A 17928-nucleotide genomic window follows, 5' to 3' on the forward strand; every position below is an offset into this window, starting at 1 on the left:
GGGGGGGGGTTTTTTTTTTTTTTTTTTTGCAAGAGGCCCAGCTGTTGTGGTGGTGGAGGGGGAGATGTTTGAAGATAGGAATTTGAGAAAAGCCTGTGGCTACTCTCAGCAGGACGAAGCCTTCACGCAGGATCAACCCAACCCCGGTGAGCGAGGAGCGGTCACTCTCCAAGCCCAAGACCTGCTTCACCTCACCCCCCATCAGCTGTGTCCCCAGTTCCCAACCCTCAGCCCTGGACACTAGCCCTTGGGGCCTTGGCCTTTCCCCAGGGTGCAGAAGTCTGCAAGAGGAGCGGGAGATGCTCAGGAAGGAGCGGTATGGCCTTGCCGCTCCCGGGGATGTCAACTTCCTCCCTGTGGGGGATCTTCAGGACTTTTCCCTGAAACTGATCTCCCCCTTGGGGACTTCGGGTTTGTTGCGTGGGCTGTTGATGTCTTCTCTGGAGGGACCTGAGTGTGGCTGTGGTGGGGAAGCAGGCTGACGGCTCATGACATCTCTTTATCCCCACAGCTCTAAGCAGCCGCAGCAGTCACCTAACCCCACCTGTCCCACCCCAGAACTGGGGTCGTCCCTCCCCAGCCGGGCAGGAAGCCTCCCAGATGAACCCGCTGATCCTGCCAGAGTGTCTTCCAGGCCGCGTCTGGAGCTGGTGGCCCTTGTTTACTCCTCATGCATTGCTGGTGAGTGAGAGCAGAGGGAGCTGGCGTAGAGGAGCCACTTGTAGAACCGCAGGCTAAGAGGATTGATAAGGCCCGTACACTGAGCTTTGACTCAGAATGGTGCCTAATACATGGGGTTTCTTTTGTGTCCAGAGAACCTCGTACCAAACCTCTTCTTGGAGCTCTTCTTTGTCCTTCAGCTCCTTACTGCCCGGAGGATGGTGCCCACTAAGGACAGTGACCTTGAGCTGAGTCTAGGTGGCGTAGGTCAGTGAGCTTCCTTTTGGGAAATGGGGATCTGGAGATGGGACAGCTGTTAACCGATATGATCCTTCTAGATTCCCTGGAAAGTCCACTGTTCCAGAGTATCCACGATTGTGTCTTCTTTGCGGTGCAGGTTTTAGAGCATCAGTTTCAGTGAGTTTCCCTGGCTGAGGCAACTGGGCCTTATTCCTGTCTGCTTGGTTTTCTGACTGCTTGGGATGCATGCGTGTGCTTAACACATGTGCAGTGGCCCTGGACCTTTTCCTACCTGTAACCTTGAATTTTGTGTCAAGGCTATGAACTTAGCCCCTAAAAGAATCAAGTAGACCCCTGTGGTCCTGGCAGCTGACCTTTGGGTTCGTGGCTAATGTTCCTGTCCTGCTCTCTTGGTCCCTGCTCTCTGAGGTCTCATTTCTACTCCCTTTGCCTTCGTTTTCTTTGATCCTGGACCCATGGGCTTGCTGTATGTACCTGGACTTACAAATTTGTTCCATGTGTTCCATATGCTCTGTGTGGTGTGCAGGTGCCTGCTTCCTGTTTGCAGTCTGTGTCCCAGTCTCAGTCATATGTGCTCTTGTCCCCGCAGGGTTCTTTCCTACCTGGACAAAGGGACCTTGAAGCTGCTGGCTGAGAATGAGCGGCTGCTGTGCTTCTCACCAGCTCTGCAAGGCCGCCTTCGAGCTGCCTATGAGGGCAGCGTTGCCAAGGTAGTGACCCCAGCTTAGATGCCTACCAGCCTGGGCCTGACCTTTCCCTGCATAAATTCAGGCAACCCAGCTCACAGCATTTAAGTGTCCTGTGAGCTAACTCTGGGCAAGAATGAGGGGGAAGAGTTGTCGAAGCATGACCCCTGCAGGCTTTAGTTCCTAATGTCCCTGCCATATTTTAGGTCTCTCTGGTGATGCCACCCTCTGCTCAAGCTGTCTCCTTTCAGCCAGAGACTGACAATCGTGCCAACTTCTCCAGTGACCGAGCCTTTCATACTTTTAAAAAACAGAGGTGATAAGAAAAAGAGACTCTTGAGGAGGGGATGAGGTGACATTTTTTCTGGAATAGGCAGCTGTTTTGTTTTCATAGAAACTAGGAGTTCAGGTGCTGGCGGGAGGCGAGGGATGGAGTATGGGGGGCTGGAAAGCGTTTTGGGAGCCTGCAGGTTTGAGACCAGTCTGGGTAACATGTTGAGACCTCGTCTCTACAATAAATCAAAAAATTAGCCGGGCATGGTAGTGCATGCCTATAGTTCCAGCCATTTGGAAGGCTGAGGCGGAAGGATCGCCGGAGCCCAGCAGGTTGACGCTGGGGTGGCCGGGAGTGTGCCACTGCACTCCAGCCTGGGCGACAGAGTGAGACTCCAACTGGAAAAGAAAAAAAAGAAACTAGGAGTTCAGCACTAACAGATGGGGGGTTAGTCCCAACAGGCTTTTCCTGCCAGCCCTCGGGGCTGCTTGGCTTTACTCTGCTGCATGCCTGTGGCCTTGAGCCCGAGCCCAGCCAGTCATCTCACAGGTGTATGAATTTAGTGTCAGGGTTCTCTGGCAGGAGTGTGCCAGGATGAACTTGCACTGTCCACAGAAGTGCGTGAGGCCTGTGCTCTGGGCTGCTGGTCCGTAGCACTGTGATCATGTGGAGAACTCTGGAGTGACCAAACACGGGGGCTGTGGGTAGTTCTGTCTTCGGTTCTCCCAAGCAAGAGAAGGTGCTCCTGGGAATGAGGCAACTGTATCTCAGCTGATCGGGCATTCTTGTGTGTGTCAGGGATGTGTTTTATGAGGTGCTTCGAGAGTGGGAAGACCGCCATGAGGAGCCCGGCTGGGATTTTGAGAAGGGCTTGGGCAGCAGGATCAGGTGGGTGCTCATATACTGGTCACTTTTTCTGTCTTGCTTCTGACAGTGAGGCAGCTCAGTGATGACTGGGGAGCTGATGGGAGGAAGGCTTTTCCCTACTCCTCCTAGCTATTTTCTTCTGTCCTGCTAAATCTCTCTAGTTAGTAACAACTCTGCTTCTATTCAAAAGGGATTTCTCTCTCCAGCTCCTTCCACTCAGAAGTGCCTCATAATTGTTCTGTAATGGCAAATGGTAGGACACGTGCAAAGCTCTCAATCTAGGTTGCTCGAGTTTTGGCCCAAGTCACGGGTTAGACCCCTCCGACCTCTGTTTTCTCTGTCATTGACTTTGGGCAAGTCTGACAACTTTGCCAAGGTAGATGACTAGGTTGCAGAATGCAAGCCCTCTGTCCAGTAGTCCACCTTCCACTTTGGCCATGAAACCCACTGGCTCTCAGTTTGGACTGAAGATTTGAGGGGTGGCGTTATTTCTCATTTGGTTAAGTGTATCTCTGGCCTGGAGGGATCTCGGTGCTGAGGGGCGTGTCCCTTACCTTTTACCATGTCCCTGTGCAGGCCATCTCTGGCAGAGATCCGCTCTAGTCCCTGGTAAAGGGCCAGAAAGCTAAGGGGCTGGCATGTCCTCTCAGATCTTTCTCCCTCTTAGCTCCTTCCTGCATACTGCCTTTTTTGTTCCTCAGAGCCATGATGGGTCAACTCTCCACAGCCTGCAGCCATGGCCACTTTGTTCGGCTTTTCCAAAAACAACTCCTCCAGGTAACAGCCCCAGCAGATCAGTCTACAATTAACAGTACGTATTGTAGGCAGCCGAATAATGGCTGCCACTTTGGCATAGGGCAGACAGATAGGCAGGTCCTGGGCTGGAAGATGATCAGGATTTCTACTCCTCGGACAGAGGCTGAAGGAAAAGCCAGAATGCCCTCTGAGGTGCCCTGGACCCCGTTGCCTCACCCAGCCTCTGCACATGTCCTGTGCCCCCTTCCCTCGCACAGCCTGTTGCTGGCCTTCGTCTCCTTGATCTGTCTGGTGGTAGGAAAGCATGGGGTTGGTAGTTAGGGTCAGTTTCATATCCTTCCTCTAGTGACCCTGGCCACATGCTCAACCTTATAGTTTCCATTTCTTCACCTATCAAGCAAGACTAGCCCCTACCTCAAAAAAGTCTCTAAAGCACTTGACAGAGAGTTGGTGTTCCTGAAATGTTTATTACTTTCTCATTTTGTTCAGTCCCTCCTACTTACTAGTTCTTCGGTTTCTCTCCGCCCTCTCCCTGCCTCAGATGTGTCAGAGCCTTGGTGGTGCTGGGGGCACCGTCTTGGGTGAGGCCCCAGATGTGCTGAGTATGCTGGGAGCTGACAAGTTGGGGCGGTTGCGGCGCCTGCAAGAGCGACTTGTGGCCCCTCAGAGTGGTGGGGGGCCCTGCCCACCCCCCACCTTCCCAGGCTGTCAAGGCTTCTTTAGGGACTTCATCCTGAGTGCCAGCAGGTAAAAGTCTCCCATGCCTTGCAGGAAGTGGGACAGAGGCCAGGAGAGGTTTGTTTTCCCAAAAGGATAAATCGTTTTCCACTCTTCTTTGCCTGGAGTATAACAGGATGGCACTAAGTGGTCTCTGGGCTCCTTCCAGCTCATGCTTTCTGGCTTATTTCACTTCTCATTCTTGCATCCATGTGGGTAATTTCATTGCTCCTTGGTCTTCTGCCTGTCTGGTTCTTATGCACCTCTTCCAGTGCTTACCCTCCCCCACCCCCTTCCTAGCTTTCAGTTTAATCAGCATCTCATGGACAGTCTGAGCTTGAAGATCCGGGAGCTCAATGGCCTCGCCCTGCCTCAGCACGAACCCAGTGATGAAGATGGGGAGTCAGATGTAGACTGGCAGGTTAGAAAACAAGGGAGATAACGGGCTGACCTAGGAGGGAAGGGGTATGTTCAAGAACTTATAACAGGGTTGGAATTGTTGTAGAAGCCTCATGCCTAGGAACTTTCACTTTCCTTGATTCCATGCAGGGTGAACGGAGGCAATTTGCTGTGGTGCTTCTTAGCCTGCGGCTTTTGGCTAAATTCCTGGGCTTTGTGGCTTTCCTGCCATATCGGGGACCTGAACCACCCCCAACCGGAGAGCTGCAGGACTCCATTCTGGCCCTCAGGAGCCAGGTGAATGGGTGGGAGACTCTGGTAAGGAGGGGTATGGGAGGACCAGCTTGGGAGGACTGAAGCTGACTGATTTTCTTGGCTGTTCCGGAAACCAGGCAGGTTAGAGGGCATTACCCAGCTGTCCCTAGGCACCTGCCCACTGACTGAGCATTGGCCCTCCCAGGTCCCTCCGGTCCTGGATGTTCGAACTCTGCTGCAGCAAGGGCTGCGGGCAGGCCGGGCAGTGCTCACCGTGCCCTGGCTGGTGGAGTTCCTTTCCTTTGCTGACCACGTCGCGCCTTTGCTAGACTACTACCGAAGTGTCTTTGCTCTCCTGCTGCACCTGCATCGGTGAGTAGAGGAAGGCTTGAGAAAAGGACCGGGGGAGACCACTGCTCAGGCTGCCGTTAAAGAGAGCCCGGCAGTCTGCACTCTGTGCTTGGTGCCATGGCCATAACAGCCTCAGAGGAGGGGGAGGAATTGCTCCCTGAAAGTCAGACGTGGGCGGCCAGTTGTACTTTCAGTGGCCCTGTTCTGTTCCTGAGGTGGCCCAGCTGAGAGAGAGAGTAGACATGGGAGGGGAAGCTGAGGAGATCCTGGTTGCCCACATGACTGCAGTCCCTTTTGGGTCTGCTTTTGCGAGTGACCTTCCCACTGATACCCTTCACTCCATTCCCTTCCTGTCTGCACGAATCTGCTCACATGCCATGTACCTTTCAGGAGCTTGGTGTTATCACAGGACAGTGAAGGGGAGATGTGTTTCATGAACAAGCTGCTGCTGCTCGCTGTCCTAGGCTGGCTTTTCCAGGTGGGCAGGATGAGGGTCCAGAGGGAGGGGAGGGGGGCTCCCATGGCTGGAGATGGGGAGTGGGACGATGTCTGCTGTTGAACGAGGCAGGGGCCCGAAGATGAAGGCCCAGAAGTAGCGTGGAGGTGACCGAAGCTTCAGAACAAGGCTGCTTTGAACCTGAGCCTGGGAGGTCTGAGGAGTCTCTGAAGTTGACCAGAGCGGTGACGGCCCTCATTTCTTGGCAGATTCCCACAATCCCTGAAGATTTGTTCTTTCTGGAAGAGGGTCAGTTGGATGCCTTTGAGGCAGACACAGTAGCCTCAGAACATGGCTTGGTGAGTGTTGGGGTTCGCCAGAGCCGTGGGAAGCCCAGGCATAAAGGAGTTCTCCTGCTAACTGCCATTTCTGGGCTTGCTGGGGAGGAAGGGAAACGTGCCTGCTCCCGCCCAGCGCCGGCCTGTTCCCCTTCCAGGACAGCGTGCCTGTCGTGGACCAGCAGCTGCTCTATACCTGCTGTCCCTACATTGGTGAGCATCCCCATCTCCCCCAGACGGTCCTTGGCAGTGTCCCTCCACGAGGACCCAAAAGGCACCCCTTCGGCCTGACTCCCTCATGTGTTGTTCTTTCTTAGGCATTCTCTGGGTACCTCAGCCTCAACTCTAGAAATGCTTAAAGTCCAGGATGCGTGGGGGAGGGGAGGGAGGTTCAGGAACTGAGAACTTGGACTTCCCTGATGCAGGTGAGCTCCGGAAACTGCTTGCTTCGTGGGTATCAGGCAGTAGTGGACGGAGTGGGGGCTTCGTGAGGAAAATCACTCCTACCACCACCACTGGCCTGGGAGCGCAGCCTCCTCAGACTTCCCAGGGGCTGCAGGTAAGGGCAAGGTGGAGACAGCCCTGTGGGGAAAGCGGGAGGAAGCCTTCACGACCTTTGCCTCCTCCCACAGACACAGCTTGCCCAGGCCTTTTTCCACAACCAGCCACCTTCCCTGCGCAGGACTGTAGAGTTTGTGGCAGAGAGAATTGGATCAAACTGTGTCAAACATATCAAGTAAGAGTGGGCTGAGGGTCCCACTCATTCCCTTACAACTTTTTACCCCTTTTCCTCAGTTGTAAGCTGGGGGGAGGGGTGGGTGTGGATGGCTGAAATTGCTAGCATATTTTAGGAAACCCTGACCAAATTTCCTTAAATTTGCAGCTCTTTACCAATTCAACTCTTCCAACTACCCCCAAACCCTGCTGTCTCTTGCCACAGGGCCACACTGGTGGCAGATCTGGTGCACAAGGCAGAGTCACTTCTCCAAGAGCAGCTGGTGCCACAAGGACAGGAAGAGGGCGATCCAGTCCAGCTGTTGGAGATCTTGTGTTCCCAGCTGTGCCCCCATGGGACCCAGGCACTGACGCAGGGGCGGGAGTAAGAAACATCAATCCACCTGAACCCTTTCATCTCTTCCACTCTCCTCTTAGCTCTTTTTTTTCTGTCCTTTCCCCTTGCACACTGGTTCTTTCTCCCCTTCTCTGTAGACGCATGTCCTTGGCTTTAGGACTTCTGTGGCATGAAGTCCAGGCACTGGCTTGGGAGTGTGCTGCAGGAGGGCTGGTGGTCAGGCTTCTTGTTTCTCCAGCACCTGGGGTGGGGCAGAGGGCAGACAGTGCTTCCTCCTGAAGCAGAGCCTCCCAGTTCAGGTGTTCGGTGCATTCAGGGCATTGACTTGGGCCAGGCCAAGATATCCAGATGTCACCGACTTCCTCTGCCTCCTTTTAGGTTCTGCCAGAGGAAGAGCCCTGGGGCCGTGCGGGCGCTGCTTCCAGAGGAGACCCCAGCAGCCGTACGTAGGCAACAGGCCTGCAGCTAGCAGGCCAGGCGTTGTGGGCAAGGGGCACGGAGTAGCCGTGTGTGCACACGCCTGCGTGGGCCTCCTGTAGGGTGGGTGGATCATTCCCAGACTCTGGCACCCATTGTTGTTCCCAGCCCTCCCCGGCCTCTAACTCTGTAGCTCTTCTGGCTCACAGGTTCTAAGCAGTGCAGAGAACATAGCTGTGGGGCTTGCAACAGAGAAAGCCTGTGCTTGGTTGTCAGCCAACATCACAGGTGAGGCCCGGGAAAGGGGAGAGCTGGACCAAGTTATCACAAAGTGGACTGGCATGGGGTAGGAGGCTCATGGGGGGAGATGGGACTCAAGGGCCTGGAGGAAATGGTGAAGGGCATGGGCTGGCATGGTGAGCCTGTACAGGGCACTGCGGTGACCCCTCCTGTTCTCTCTGCCCTGCAGCGCTGATTAGGAGGGAGGTGAAAGCAGCAGTGAGTCGCACTCTTCGAGCCCAGGGTCCTGAACCTGCTGCCCGGGGAGAGCGGAGGGGCTGCTCCCGCGCTTGTGAGCACCATGCTCCCCTCCCCTCCCACCTCATCTCCGAGATAAAAGTACACAGCTACCCTTTCCCCCTTTGGCTTCCCTTCTCCCGCTCCCTGCTCCATTCCTGGGCTCTCTCCTTTCTCACATCAGCTCCCGTATTTTTGTGTAGAAGCTTTCTGTGTTGTCTGGCTAGTTCCTGTTTCATTCATTACTGAATGGGATTAGGTAGGGCAGAGCTGAACTGAATGGTTTTCCTAATTATTACTCTCTGACTTCTGGTGTTTGAATCACCCAAAAGGGGAAAAGGGCAGACATGAGATTTCTGACTAAATGCTTATTACACAGATAGTAATGGGCGTTAGATAGTGAATGGCTATAAAGTAAAGTAAAAGAGCAAGTCACCCCAGTATTGAGATATGACTTCATAATGTTCTAGGTGAGAGGTGATGCTTGTTTACAGGCAGTAAGAATAAATTATCAATTCTCCTAACTTGGTTAAGAAAATTCACCACCCTAGGTAACATAGCGAGACCCTGTCACTACAAAAAGTCAAAAATTTAGTCAGGTGTGGTGGAACATGCCTGTAGTCCCAGCTACTTGGGAGGCTTGGTAGAAGGACCATCTGAGCCCAGGAGGTTGAGGCTGCAGTGAACCATGATTGTGCCACTGCACTGCAGCCTGGGCAACAGAGTGAGACCCCAACTCATTTAAAAAAAAAAAAAAAAAAAGTCACCGGGCTCAGTGGCTCAGCCTGTAATCCTGCGCTTTGGGAGGCTGGGGTGAGTGGATTGCCTGAGCCCGCGGGTTTGAGACCCGCCTGGGCAACTTGGCGAGACCTCATCTCTACAATAAATCAAAAAATCAGCCGGGCCTGGTAGCGCATGCCTGTAATTCCTGCTACTTGGAAGGCTGAGGCGGAAGAATCGCCGGAGCCCAGCAGGTCGAGGCTGCGGTGGCGGGGAGCAACCACTGCACTCCAGTCTGGGCAAGAGAGTGAGACTCCAACTCAAAAAAAAAAAAAAAATAAATAAATAAATAAAAAGATTGTCTAGAGCAAACAGTCCATGAATCAAATCAAGCTTGCCACTTGTTTCTGTAAATAAAGTTTTATTGGAACACAGCCACATGCATTCGTTATGGCTGCTTTTGTGCTACAGTGGCAGAATCTAGTAGTTGGGACACAGACATGTCTCACAAAGCCTAAAATATTTACTATCTGGCCCTGGTGTAGGGTGATGAACTAGGAATAAAGGTTTGGAATAGGGACTAAGACGCAGTGACTAAAAATGAAGATTCTACAGGAGAAAGAAGAGAAGTACCATTTGGTACTGGTTCTCAACATGCAGAGGATTTCTGTGTTGAAACCTCAACTCTCCTGAGAAGATGACTAGAGAGATAAGAGAGGAGATATTAGGACTGTGTATCTGCTAGGACAGGTTCCCTAAATGTTCTAAGATGACCTGTGGGAGTTGGCTAGTTTTGTGCCAAATTGAGTAACATCTCTCGAGCTCTCTGGCAGCACGTCCCTCAGCCTACCTGCTCTGTTTTCTCTCTTGTTGTCCACATGGTTGCTTCCCCTGGCTGTGCTGCCTACCCGAGTCCCAGATCTAGGGGTACCCTGGCCCTGTCACTTCACCCCTGCCCCTCAGCCCTGTTCTCCTTCTGCCTCTCCACTGGCTGATCCCTATCTCAAGCCAAATTCTCTAGCATTCTAGTCCCCGACCTGTGTGAAGTCTCACCCTGCTCTCTACAGGATGTGCTCTCCCTGGCTGCGGGGCCGCGGGACCCTGACGAGGGAGTCTCCCCAGAGCATCTGGAGCATCTCCTAGGCCAGTTGGGCCAGACACTGCAGTGCCGCCAGGTGAGACATGGCATCTGCGACACGAGAGACGCTTTTCTGAGTGTCCTTGCATGAGTCCTGACAGCCAGAGCCATACTGGCTTAGAGCCAGTCCTCCCAGCAGTAAGGATGATGCTGATGTCTAGGGTCTCCTTCCTTTTTCCCTGCAGTTCCTGTGCCCACCTGCTGAGCAGCATCTGGCAAAGTGCTCTGTGGAATTAGCCTCCCTCCTTGGTATGGTTCCTTTCAATCAAATCACTCTTGCCTGATCCCCCGAATCTCAGGGCTGGGTACAAGCAAGATGAGACATACAGAGCACTCTCCCACCGCATTTCTTACAGCTTGGCTTTCCCCTCTTCCCATAGTTGCAGACCAAATTCCCATCCTAGGGCCCCCAGCACAGCACAGGCTGGAGAGAGGGCAGGCTCGAAGGCTTCTGCACATGCTGCTTTCCCTGTGGAAGGATGCCTTTCAGGGGCCGGTCCCACTACAGCTGCTGCTGAGCCCCAGAAATGTGGGGCTTCTGGCAGACACAAGGCCGAGGGAGGTGAGTCAGAAAGATGCAACAGGAAGACGGCTTAGCCCCCTGCAGTTACATTCTGAATGTCCATGTCCTTGACCCAAATTGTTTCCTTTATTCTCCCTTTCTTATTCCATGCTTAAATGGACTCCATTTATCTTAAGTCTCTTCCCAGCAGTGTTCCTAGGACCCCTGACCTTCTTGGTGTGTCTTGCAGTGGGACCTGCTGCTGTTCTTGCTCCGGGAGCTGGTAGAGAAGGGTCTGATGGGACGGATGGAGATAGAGACCTGCTTGGGCAGCCTCCACGAGGCCCAGTGGCCAGGGGTAAGGAGCTCTCATCTCTTGTCTTACGTGGAGAGAGTGCAAGTGTTGTCCATCCCATTTGTCCCGCAAGGGAGCAAGTGATGGTGCCAAACTAAGTGGATTTTTTCATGTGTCTTTAGGACCACCCTGAAATTGAGGAGTTCTGATTGGCCACTTTTAGTTTGAATAGCCATGGTATGAGGGACCCTGTTAGTGGGAAGAGGGAAGGAAGGAGGGCAGTCATTAGAATGCAGTGTGGCGCAGTGAATGGAGGTGTTTTTTTGGGGTTTTTTTTTTTTTTTTTTCATGCCCAGATGATTTTTGATTTATTGTAGAGATGAGGTCTCGCTGCCCAGGTGGGTCTCTAACCCGCGGGCTCAGGCAATCCACTCACCTCAGCCTCCCAAAGGCGCGGGATTACAGGCTGAGCCACCAAGCCCGGCTTGGTTTATTTTTATTGAGTTGGAATCTCACTCTGTCGCCCATGGTGGAGTGCAGTGGCACGCTCACGGCCACCACAGCCTCACCCTGCTGGGCTCAGATGATCCTTCCTCGTCAGCCTTCCAAATAGCTGGAATTACAGGCACGTGCCACCATGCCTGGCTAGGGTTTGTTTTTTGTTTTTTGTTTTAGTTAGGGTCTTACTCTGTTGCCCAGGCTGGAGTGCAGTGGCATGATCACGGCTCACTGACCTCCTGGGAGGTGATCCTCCTTCCTCAGCTGGGATTACAGGCATGCACCACCAAGCCTGGCTAATTTTTTAAATTTTCTGTAGAGACAAGCTCTTGCTATGTTGCCTGGGCTGATCTCAAACTCCTGGCCTTAAGCAATCCTCCCACCTTGGCCTCCCAAAGTGCTGGGATTACAGGCGTGAACCACCACACCCAGCCTGAATATAGGTTTTTAAAATCAGAATAGCCGGGCTTGGTGGCTCAGCCTGTAATCCTGCGCCTCTGGGAGGCTGAGGTGAGTGGATTCCCTGAGCCTGCGGGTTCGAGACCCGCCTGGGCAACTTGGTGAGACCTCATCTCTACAATAAATTAAAAAAAACAAATTAGCTGGGCATGGTAGTGCACGCCTGTAGTTCCAGCTACGTGGAAGGCTGAGGCGGAAGGATCACCGGAGGCCAGCAGGTCGAGGCTGCCGTGGCCAGGAGCGGCCACTGCACTCCAGTCTGGGCGACAGAGTGAGACTCCAACTGAAAAATAAAATAAAATCAGAATAATCTGGATTTTAATCTCAGCCATACTTCATTGTGATGGGGGCAAAATAATTAATCTTTCAATGGGACTAATAATTTCAAGGTGAACTAGATATATTCAGTAGTACTCAGTAGATGGTAAAGCTGAGCCTCCCCTGATCAGAGTTCATTCTTCCTGCCACAACTTTCACCTCCCAAGGTACTATAAAACAAGGTTTCATGTCTATCTCCACGTAGATGACAGTTGGAAAAGATAATATAGCCAGGTTGTTTTCTACTCACTGGTTAGCTAGGGCTTGATGTTTAGGACTGATCTTTATAAAAGGGATGAACTGTCGAGAATTTATGTCTGGCTTTTCTGTCATCTTTCTACTTATTCTAGGACTTCTCTGAAGAATTGACAACACTGTTTAACCTGTTCCTAGCTGAGCCCCATCTGCCAGAACCCCAGCTAAGAGCTTGTGAGCTAGTGCAGCCAAATCGGGGGACATTGCTGGCCCAGAGCTAGGGCAGGGAAGTGGCCCTGCCCTGGGCATCTCACCAGAACTCTGGAACCCTGCCTGTGCCTCAGGAGGAACCCAAAAGTCCAGTGCCACCCCAAGTGCCCACCCTTGCTGGCGTGGGAGTAGCTGGGTGTATAATCAGACTTCCTGCTCAGATGTGAAGGAAAGGTGCAGCTGCGGGCCTCCCACCAACTACAGGCTCGCCACTTGAATCCTAGAGGAAGGAGCATTCACCTGATTCAGAATCGTGGCAGGAAAGCCTAAGAGACTCCGGTCCTGGATGGAAGAGTTGGTGGTTACCACTTGGATACTAAATGAAATAAGGTGTGTGGGCTTGTCAACACAGGATTCAAGCTTCACTTGCTGCTATCCCAGCATCTCTTAAAACTTTGTGGTCTGGGAAATCGTGACAGAGACTTCTGCTTAACTTGTGAGAAAAGCTAAAACATGAATCTTAGGAGCCTACCTTTTCTTACTACCAGGAGCTAGACTGCCATCTCCTCAAAAGTGCACAACAGATGAAGTAGGACTGACCTGACTGAGACCTAGCTTTACCCCTGTGCAGGTAGTAACCCTTTAGAATACTCTCTGTCCAAGGACTCAGCACAGCGTGTACACTAGAGCTTTTTAAAATAAACTGTTTCTTTAACAAGGACTTTTTTCCATCTGCCTTTCCCTTTAGAAGGCTGCAAGTCCCAGGTGGACTTCAGGTGGGTGCTGCAACAGTGGCGCTTGGCTCTGCACTGGCTCCTCGGAAGGCCTACCCGTTCCACTCCAGAGAGCCAGTCTCCAGTGGCAGCATCTGCTTTTTGCCAATCACACTGCCTTCTGTGCAACTCCCTGTCATTTATGGGAGAAGGGTTTAGAATAATGTGCAGTTTCCACTCACAAGATATTCCCTACTGAGCCACATGGTGGTACAGCTCGTTAGGCTTTTTTTGGTTAGTGCTAAGGGTGTTTGATTTGGCACAGAGCAAACGCACTGTGCTCGTGAGTTATAGTTATCAAGACCACATCTCTGTAAGTGAACTCTTGGTTTTGACTAAGAAAGGGTTACTTTGTTTTTGTTTCCTGACTTTTTTTTTTTCTTGAGTTTGAGTCTTACTCATCCAGCCTCAAGTGCTAGTGGCATGATCTTTGCTGAGCCTACAGGCATGTGCCACCAAGCCCAACTGATTTTTTTATTTTTTGTAAAGATGAGATCTTGCTATGTTACCCAGGCTGGTCTCAAACTTCTACCCTCAAGTGGCCTGCCTATGCCTCCCAAAGTGCTGGGATTATAGGTGTCAGCCAAAGTGTTGCTTTGATCATATGCATTATCACTAGGTGCTAGACTGGTGGTAATATCATTAATTCTCTGCACCCAGAGGAATCCACTTGCTGTCCATAACAAAGCAAGGAAATCCCATCAGAAAGTGAAAAATGGGAGGTTTTTCTCCGAAATACCATGCCTTTCCATTCCCCTCTGCTCATCCTAGTCACTCCTGTAACAAGTTCCTGCATTTTCCTAATCTCAACATTTTCAAAGGTCTTTATCCTTGTCCTTGAAATCCAGTTTGTTCTGAACACCTGGGAACCTAAAAAGGTTTAAGAAATGCTTTCTTAGCCAGGCTCGGTGGCTCAGCCTATAATCCCGCACCTTTGGGAGGCTGAGGTGAGTGGATTGCCTGAGCCCACGGGTTCGAGACCCGCCTGGGCAGGCAAGACCTCATCTCTACAATAAAATCAAAAAACTAGCCAGGCGTGGTGTCGTGCGCCTGTAATTCCAGCTACTGGGAAGGCTGAGGCAGAAGGATCGCCGGAGGCCAGCAGGTCGAGGCTGCGGTGGCCGGGAGCGGCCACTGCACTCCAGTCTGGACGACAGAGTAAGACTCCAACTCAAAAACAAACAAAAAAAAAGAAATGCTTTCTTTTTCTATGCCCCAAAACTAGCATTAGGCGTGGCTGAACCATGCGGTGGCCCCAGGAAGCTGAGGGAAGCATCAGGCTGATGGCTGCTTCTTGACTTGCTCATATGACCCATCTGAGGCTGGCAGGAAAGGAAAGCCTGAAGCCCCCAAGGATGCTGGGATTTGAAGGGCTGGGCTGTAACCCAGGCCTGGCTTAAGGCCCACTAAGTTAACCAAACCCAGTTCTTGGAAATCTGGGTGGAAATTTAACATGGTCCTGCGGAAGGAAATTTCCTGCTGGCCTGTGTGAGCCTTAAAGGCTGTTCTGAGCTGAGGCTCATGGAGACAGGCAGCTTATGAGCCAGTCAGTGAACTAACCAGACTTATGTATGAATTCTGTTGAAACCTGTTTTTTAAGCATGGTTTCCCCACCAGCAACTTCAGGGTCACCTAGGACTCAGAAATACAAATATATTCTGGCCTCTCCAGGCCTACTAACTCAGCAACTTGAGGCAAGGCCCAGCCTGGGGTATAGCAAAGCCTTCAAGTGCTTATGATGTATTGCAAAAGTTTGAGAATCACTCATCTAGACCAAAACCTGATTTCATTTTTGCATTTTGTCACAAGATCACTCTCAACTTTTTTTTTTTTTTGAGTCGGAGTCTCACTCTATTGCCCAGAGTGGAGTGCAGTGGTACGATCAAGGCTCACTGCAGCCTCAACCTCCTGGGCTCAGGTGATCCTTCCACCTCAGTCTCCCTAGTAGCTGGGACTAAGGTGTGCACCACCACACCCAGCTAATGTTTTTTTTTATTTTGTACAGACGCAGTCTTGCTATATTGTCCAGACTGGTCTCAAACTCCTGGGCTCAAGTAATCCTCCTACCTTGGCCTCCCAAAGTGCTGCGATTACAAGCATAAACCACGCGCCTAGCCTCAATTAATACTCTTTAATTGCTAACTCATAGTCAGGTCTGATGTGGTTTCTCTAGTAAGGGTGCTAAGGTCACCTCTTGGATAACCATTCAGATTCCCATGGCCGGCTTTGCCTCAGAAGCCCTAGGACAGTGTGGTCACTGTCAAGTGTGGCAATGACTGTTCTGCAATCCTCCCTGCCGTATTATAGTATAGTTGGGTGACTGATCTGGTTGCTGTTCACCTTGCAAAGCAGTGCTGAGCTCATGGGATGCACTCAGTACCTACATCTAAACTGGATAGTGTGACAAAGGGCCATAAGAGGTATTGCCAGTGGTCCCCAGTGTAAATTCTGTCAAGCTCAAATGACACACTTAGGCTATTCCAGGATACTCTTCACTAGATAGAAGATGCATAGGACTTTTAATTTACAAATGTTCTGACCTTTTTGGTCAATAATTTTAGTAAGATTTACATGAAAATAGGTGGGCATACATAAAGAAAGTGTTAAGTACACTGTCACCAAAAAAAAATTGACCAGAAAAATAAAAGTTTAAAAGTAAATTTTTAAAAAACCTTCAATCAATAATATATAAATAATCTGAGGTAAGAGGAAAAAAACCTGCAAACGCTTAGAAAAAGATATTTCTGCCACACTCTACAGAAATTTACCCTTTTTGCCACATCTCAATCCCCATAGGGTTACCCTCTTCTACCAAAGATTTGGGCACCAGAACTAAAGATGGGGCTCTCTCCCACTCCTATCACGTCCAGGTAAACATATAGAATATTCAGAGCTCACGTTCAGCCAGGCTAAGGTGCAAGACACCACACCTCCAAATGAGATAAGACAGCATGGAGGCATCCTCTCAACAAGTTGCTTACCTCCTCTGAGAGCACATTTATCTTCTCTCCCATCTTCAAAGAATAATTTTCAATGTCTTCAAAATTCCTCTTGCCTTGTTAGCAACCAACATCCGCTGCCACCCTCACCCCCAGTCCTCAAAGGCTAGACTCCCACCCTGACCCAAATCTGTCCAACCTGGCTCTAGTGTCTTCCGTTTGAGCTCCAGATTAACAGCTCTGTAACAGGACATCACTTAACACTCTTGATGCTGGTGCAGAGACCCAAACATCCTCTCCTGGGAGGAAAGGGGGGAAAAAAGTAAAAACGAATAATAAAGCAATAAGCAAAAATTCAAGGGGGAGAAAAGATTCTAAATCAGTGTTCTGGTTTGTGCAGCTGTTTTTTAAGCCTTCTGACTATTTTGGTATTTCCAAACACTCCATCACACAGTGGAGTGGAATGCTGGAGGTAGATTCAGTGCCGTCTTGGCCAACAGCTGCTTGCTTCCCTACCAGCCTGAGGAATCAACTTGCCAAAGCACTGCAGTCTGTGCTCTGCTGGCCATGCCCAATCCAGGTGCTTGGGTGGCCTGTCTGCCAGAGTCCCAGAGACAGGAAATGAAGGTGAGAAATCCCAAAGGTGAGTCAAGCTTCATTTAGACAGCTAGGCCCGGAGCTCAGGCCATTTGCTCTGAAGCGGCGCCAGCTGAGACCAAGTTCTGACAGCTTTGCTGGCAACCCTGGTTCAGTGCTGTCTGCCCAGTCGGGCACAGCGGCTAGCAAAGCCTCAGCTCTTCTTACACCAGGGTACAGAAAATAGCGAGGAGCTGCCACAGTGTCTCTGGAACATCCTGGGGCTGCATCTCAGCGGTACCATCTTGATGGTGAGATGCTAACTACCAAGGAAGGAAGCCAGTCTGGCTATAACCAGCGGCTGCTGTTTGATAAAAGAGCTCAGGAGCTGAGGGGGGAAGCCTGGAGCACCAAGTTCTACCTGAAAGCAGAGAGGAAAGAGTTATAGTGCAAAAAGACTTGAGAGAGTGTGCCAGGGCACACCAGCGCCAAGTAGCCACCCTCACCCATGGTGATGAGAGTCACACCTCAGACTCTCGCCTGGGGGTTTCAGGCCCCGGGTCTGCTATTCAGATCACTCCTCGATGACAAAGTTCAAGCCAGGGACTGGGAGTGAAGAGCTGAACAAATGAGTCATCGTTCTGTTCTGCCAGGCTGCTGCTTTTGCCTCACAATGACCCCCTCCATCTCCTAAGGACCCCAGGATCAGCCATAGGATGTAGGCTGCTAGGTCTCTGGCAACAACAGCTTCAAAAAGGTTGATAAACTGTCTCGTTCCTTCCTCTTCCATTCCTTACTGGCTCTCCTTACTGCAAGCCCAAGAAGCCCCCAAGTCTCCAGCTCAGATCAAAGGGCCTGGGCACTGAAAAATGTTTAACAGCTGGCCAGAAAAACCCCACGGGGCTGTGAGGCTGCCTATAAGGGGGTTATCACCTGGGCCAAGTAGATGACTCTGGTGATTTCCTTCCCTTCAAGAGTGACAGGCTGCAAGATCCAGGCACTGGGCAGGATCTCCCCTCGAACCATTTTTCTGCTGGGTCTTGGCATGGATGTGTCATACACAGACTGAGCTGCCACGACAGACAGGTGGCCCTGAGGACAGATAGAGATGTGAGTCCTGCCTGTGCAGTGTGAACAAAACAAACAGATTCAAGCCTGTAGACAGTATGGTGGAAGGCAACACTGGACCAGCCTTCAGGCCACTCCCTCCCTGGCTTCAGTCCCAATGTGCCCTCCCCCTAAAGGACCTAACACCCACAGAGACTGTTTCTCACAATATTTCAGCCCGGGTTCTTCCCAC

General features: G+C 51.3%; 2 protein-coding genes across 2 annotated transcripts in view; one reads left to right on the forward strand and one right to left on the reverse strand.

The window, feature by feature from the left end:
• Window positions 1–13061, forward strand: part of CDAN1 (codanin 1) — a gene marked incomplete at its 5' end in the record, with an annotated part of 21935 nt that extends 8874 nt beyond the window's left edge. Inside the window, 26 exons of the mRNA XM_021712944.1 lie at window positions 93–316; window positions 512–681; window positions 814–927; window positions 999–1077; window positions 1511–1631; window positions 1814–1923; window positions 2680–2769; window positions 3450–3525; window positions 4046–4251; window positions 4522–4642; window positions 4771–4917; window positions 5081–5247; window positions 5617–5704; window positions 5932–6021; window positions 6159–6213; window positions 6426–6559; window positions 6633–6736; window positions 6941–7099; window positions 7451–7514; window positions 7699–7777; window positions 7959–8107; window positions 9793–9900; window positions 10049–10112; window positions 10244–10425; window positions 10616–10723; window positions 12286–13061. Coding sequence (XP_021568619.1) covers window positions 93–316; window positions 512–681; window positions 814–927; window positions 999–1077; window positions 1511–1631; window positions 1814–1923; window positions 2680–2769; window positions 3450–3525; window positions 4046–4251; window positions 4522–4642; window positions 4771–4917; window positions 5081–5247; window positions 5617–5704; window positions 5932–6021; window positions 6159–6213; window positions 6426–6559; window positions 6633–6736; window positions 6941–7099; window positions 7451–7514; window positions 7699–7777; window positions 7959–8107; window positions 9793–9900; window positions 10049–10112; window positions 10244–10425; window positions 10616–10723; window positions 12286–12411 — 3135 coding nt within the window. The remainder of the gene's footprint in view (window positions 1–92; window positions 317–511; window positions 682–813; window positions 928–998; window positions 1078–1510; window positions 1632–1813; window positions 1924–2679; window positions 2770–3449; window positions 3526–4045; window positions 4252–4521; window positions 4643–4770; window positions 4918–5080; window positions 5248–5616; window positions 5705–5931; window positions 6022–6158; window positions 6214–6425; window positions 6560–6632; window positions 6737–6940; window positions 7100–7450; window positions 7515–7698; window positions 7778–7958; window positions 8108–9792; window positions 9901–10048; window positions 10113–10243; window positions 10426–10615; window positions 10724–12285) is intronic.
• A 2554-nt stretch (window positions 13062–15615) lies between these two features.
• STARD9 (StAR related lipid transfer domain containing 9) overlaps window positions 15616–17928 on the reverse strand; it is a 142846-nt gene continuing 140533 nt past the window's right edge. Inside the window, exons 32-33 of the mRNA XM_008059483.1 lie at window positions 17562–17720; window positions 15616–17049 (exon numbers count right to left, since the gene is read on the reverse strand). Of these exons, the coding sequence (XP_008057674.1) occupies window positions 16948–17049; window positions 17562–17720 (261 nt within the window). The 3' untranslated portion in view covers window positions 15616–16947. The remainder of the gene's footprint in view (window positions 17050–17561; window positions 17721–17928) is intronic.

This window comes from Carlito syrichta, unplaced genomic scaffold, assembly GCF_000164805.1.
Source record: "Carlito syrichta isolate Samal-C Ts95f unplaced genomic scaffold, Tarsius_syrichta-2.0.1 Scaffold91562, whole genome shotgun sequence".
Taxonomy (NCBI): domain Eukaryota; kingdom Metazoa; phylum Chordata; class Mammalia; order Primates; family Tarsiidae; genus Carlito; species Carlito syrichta.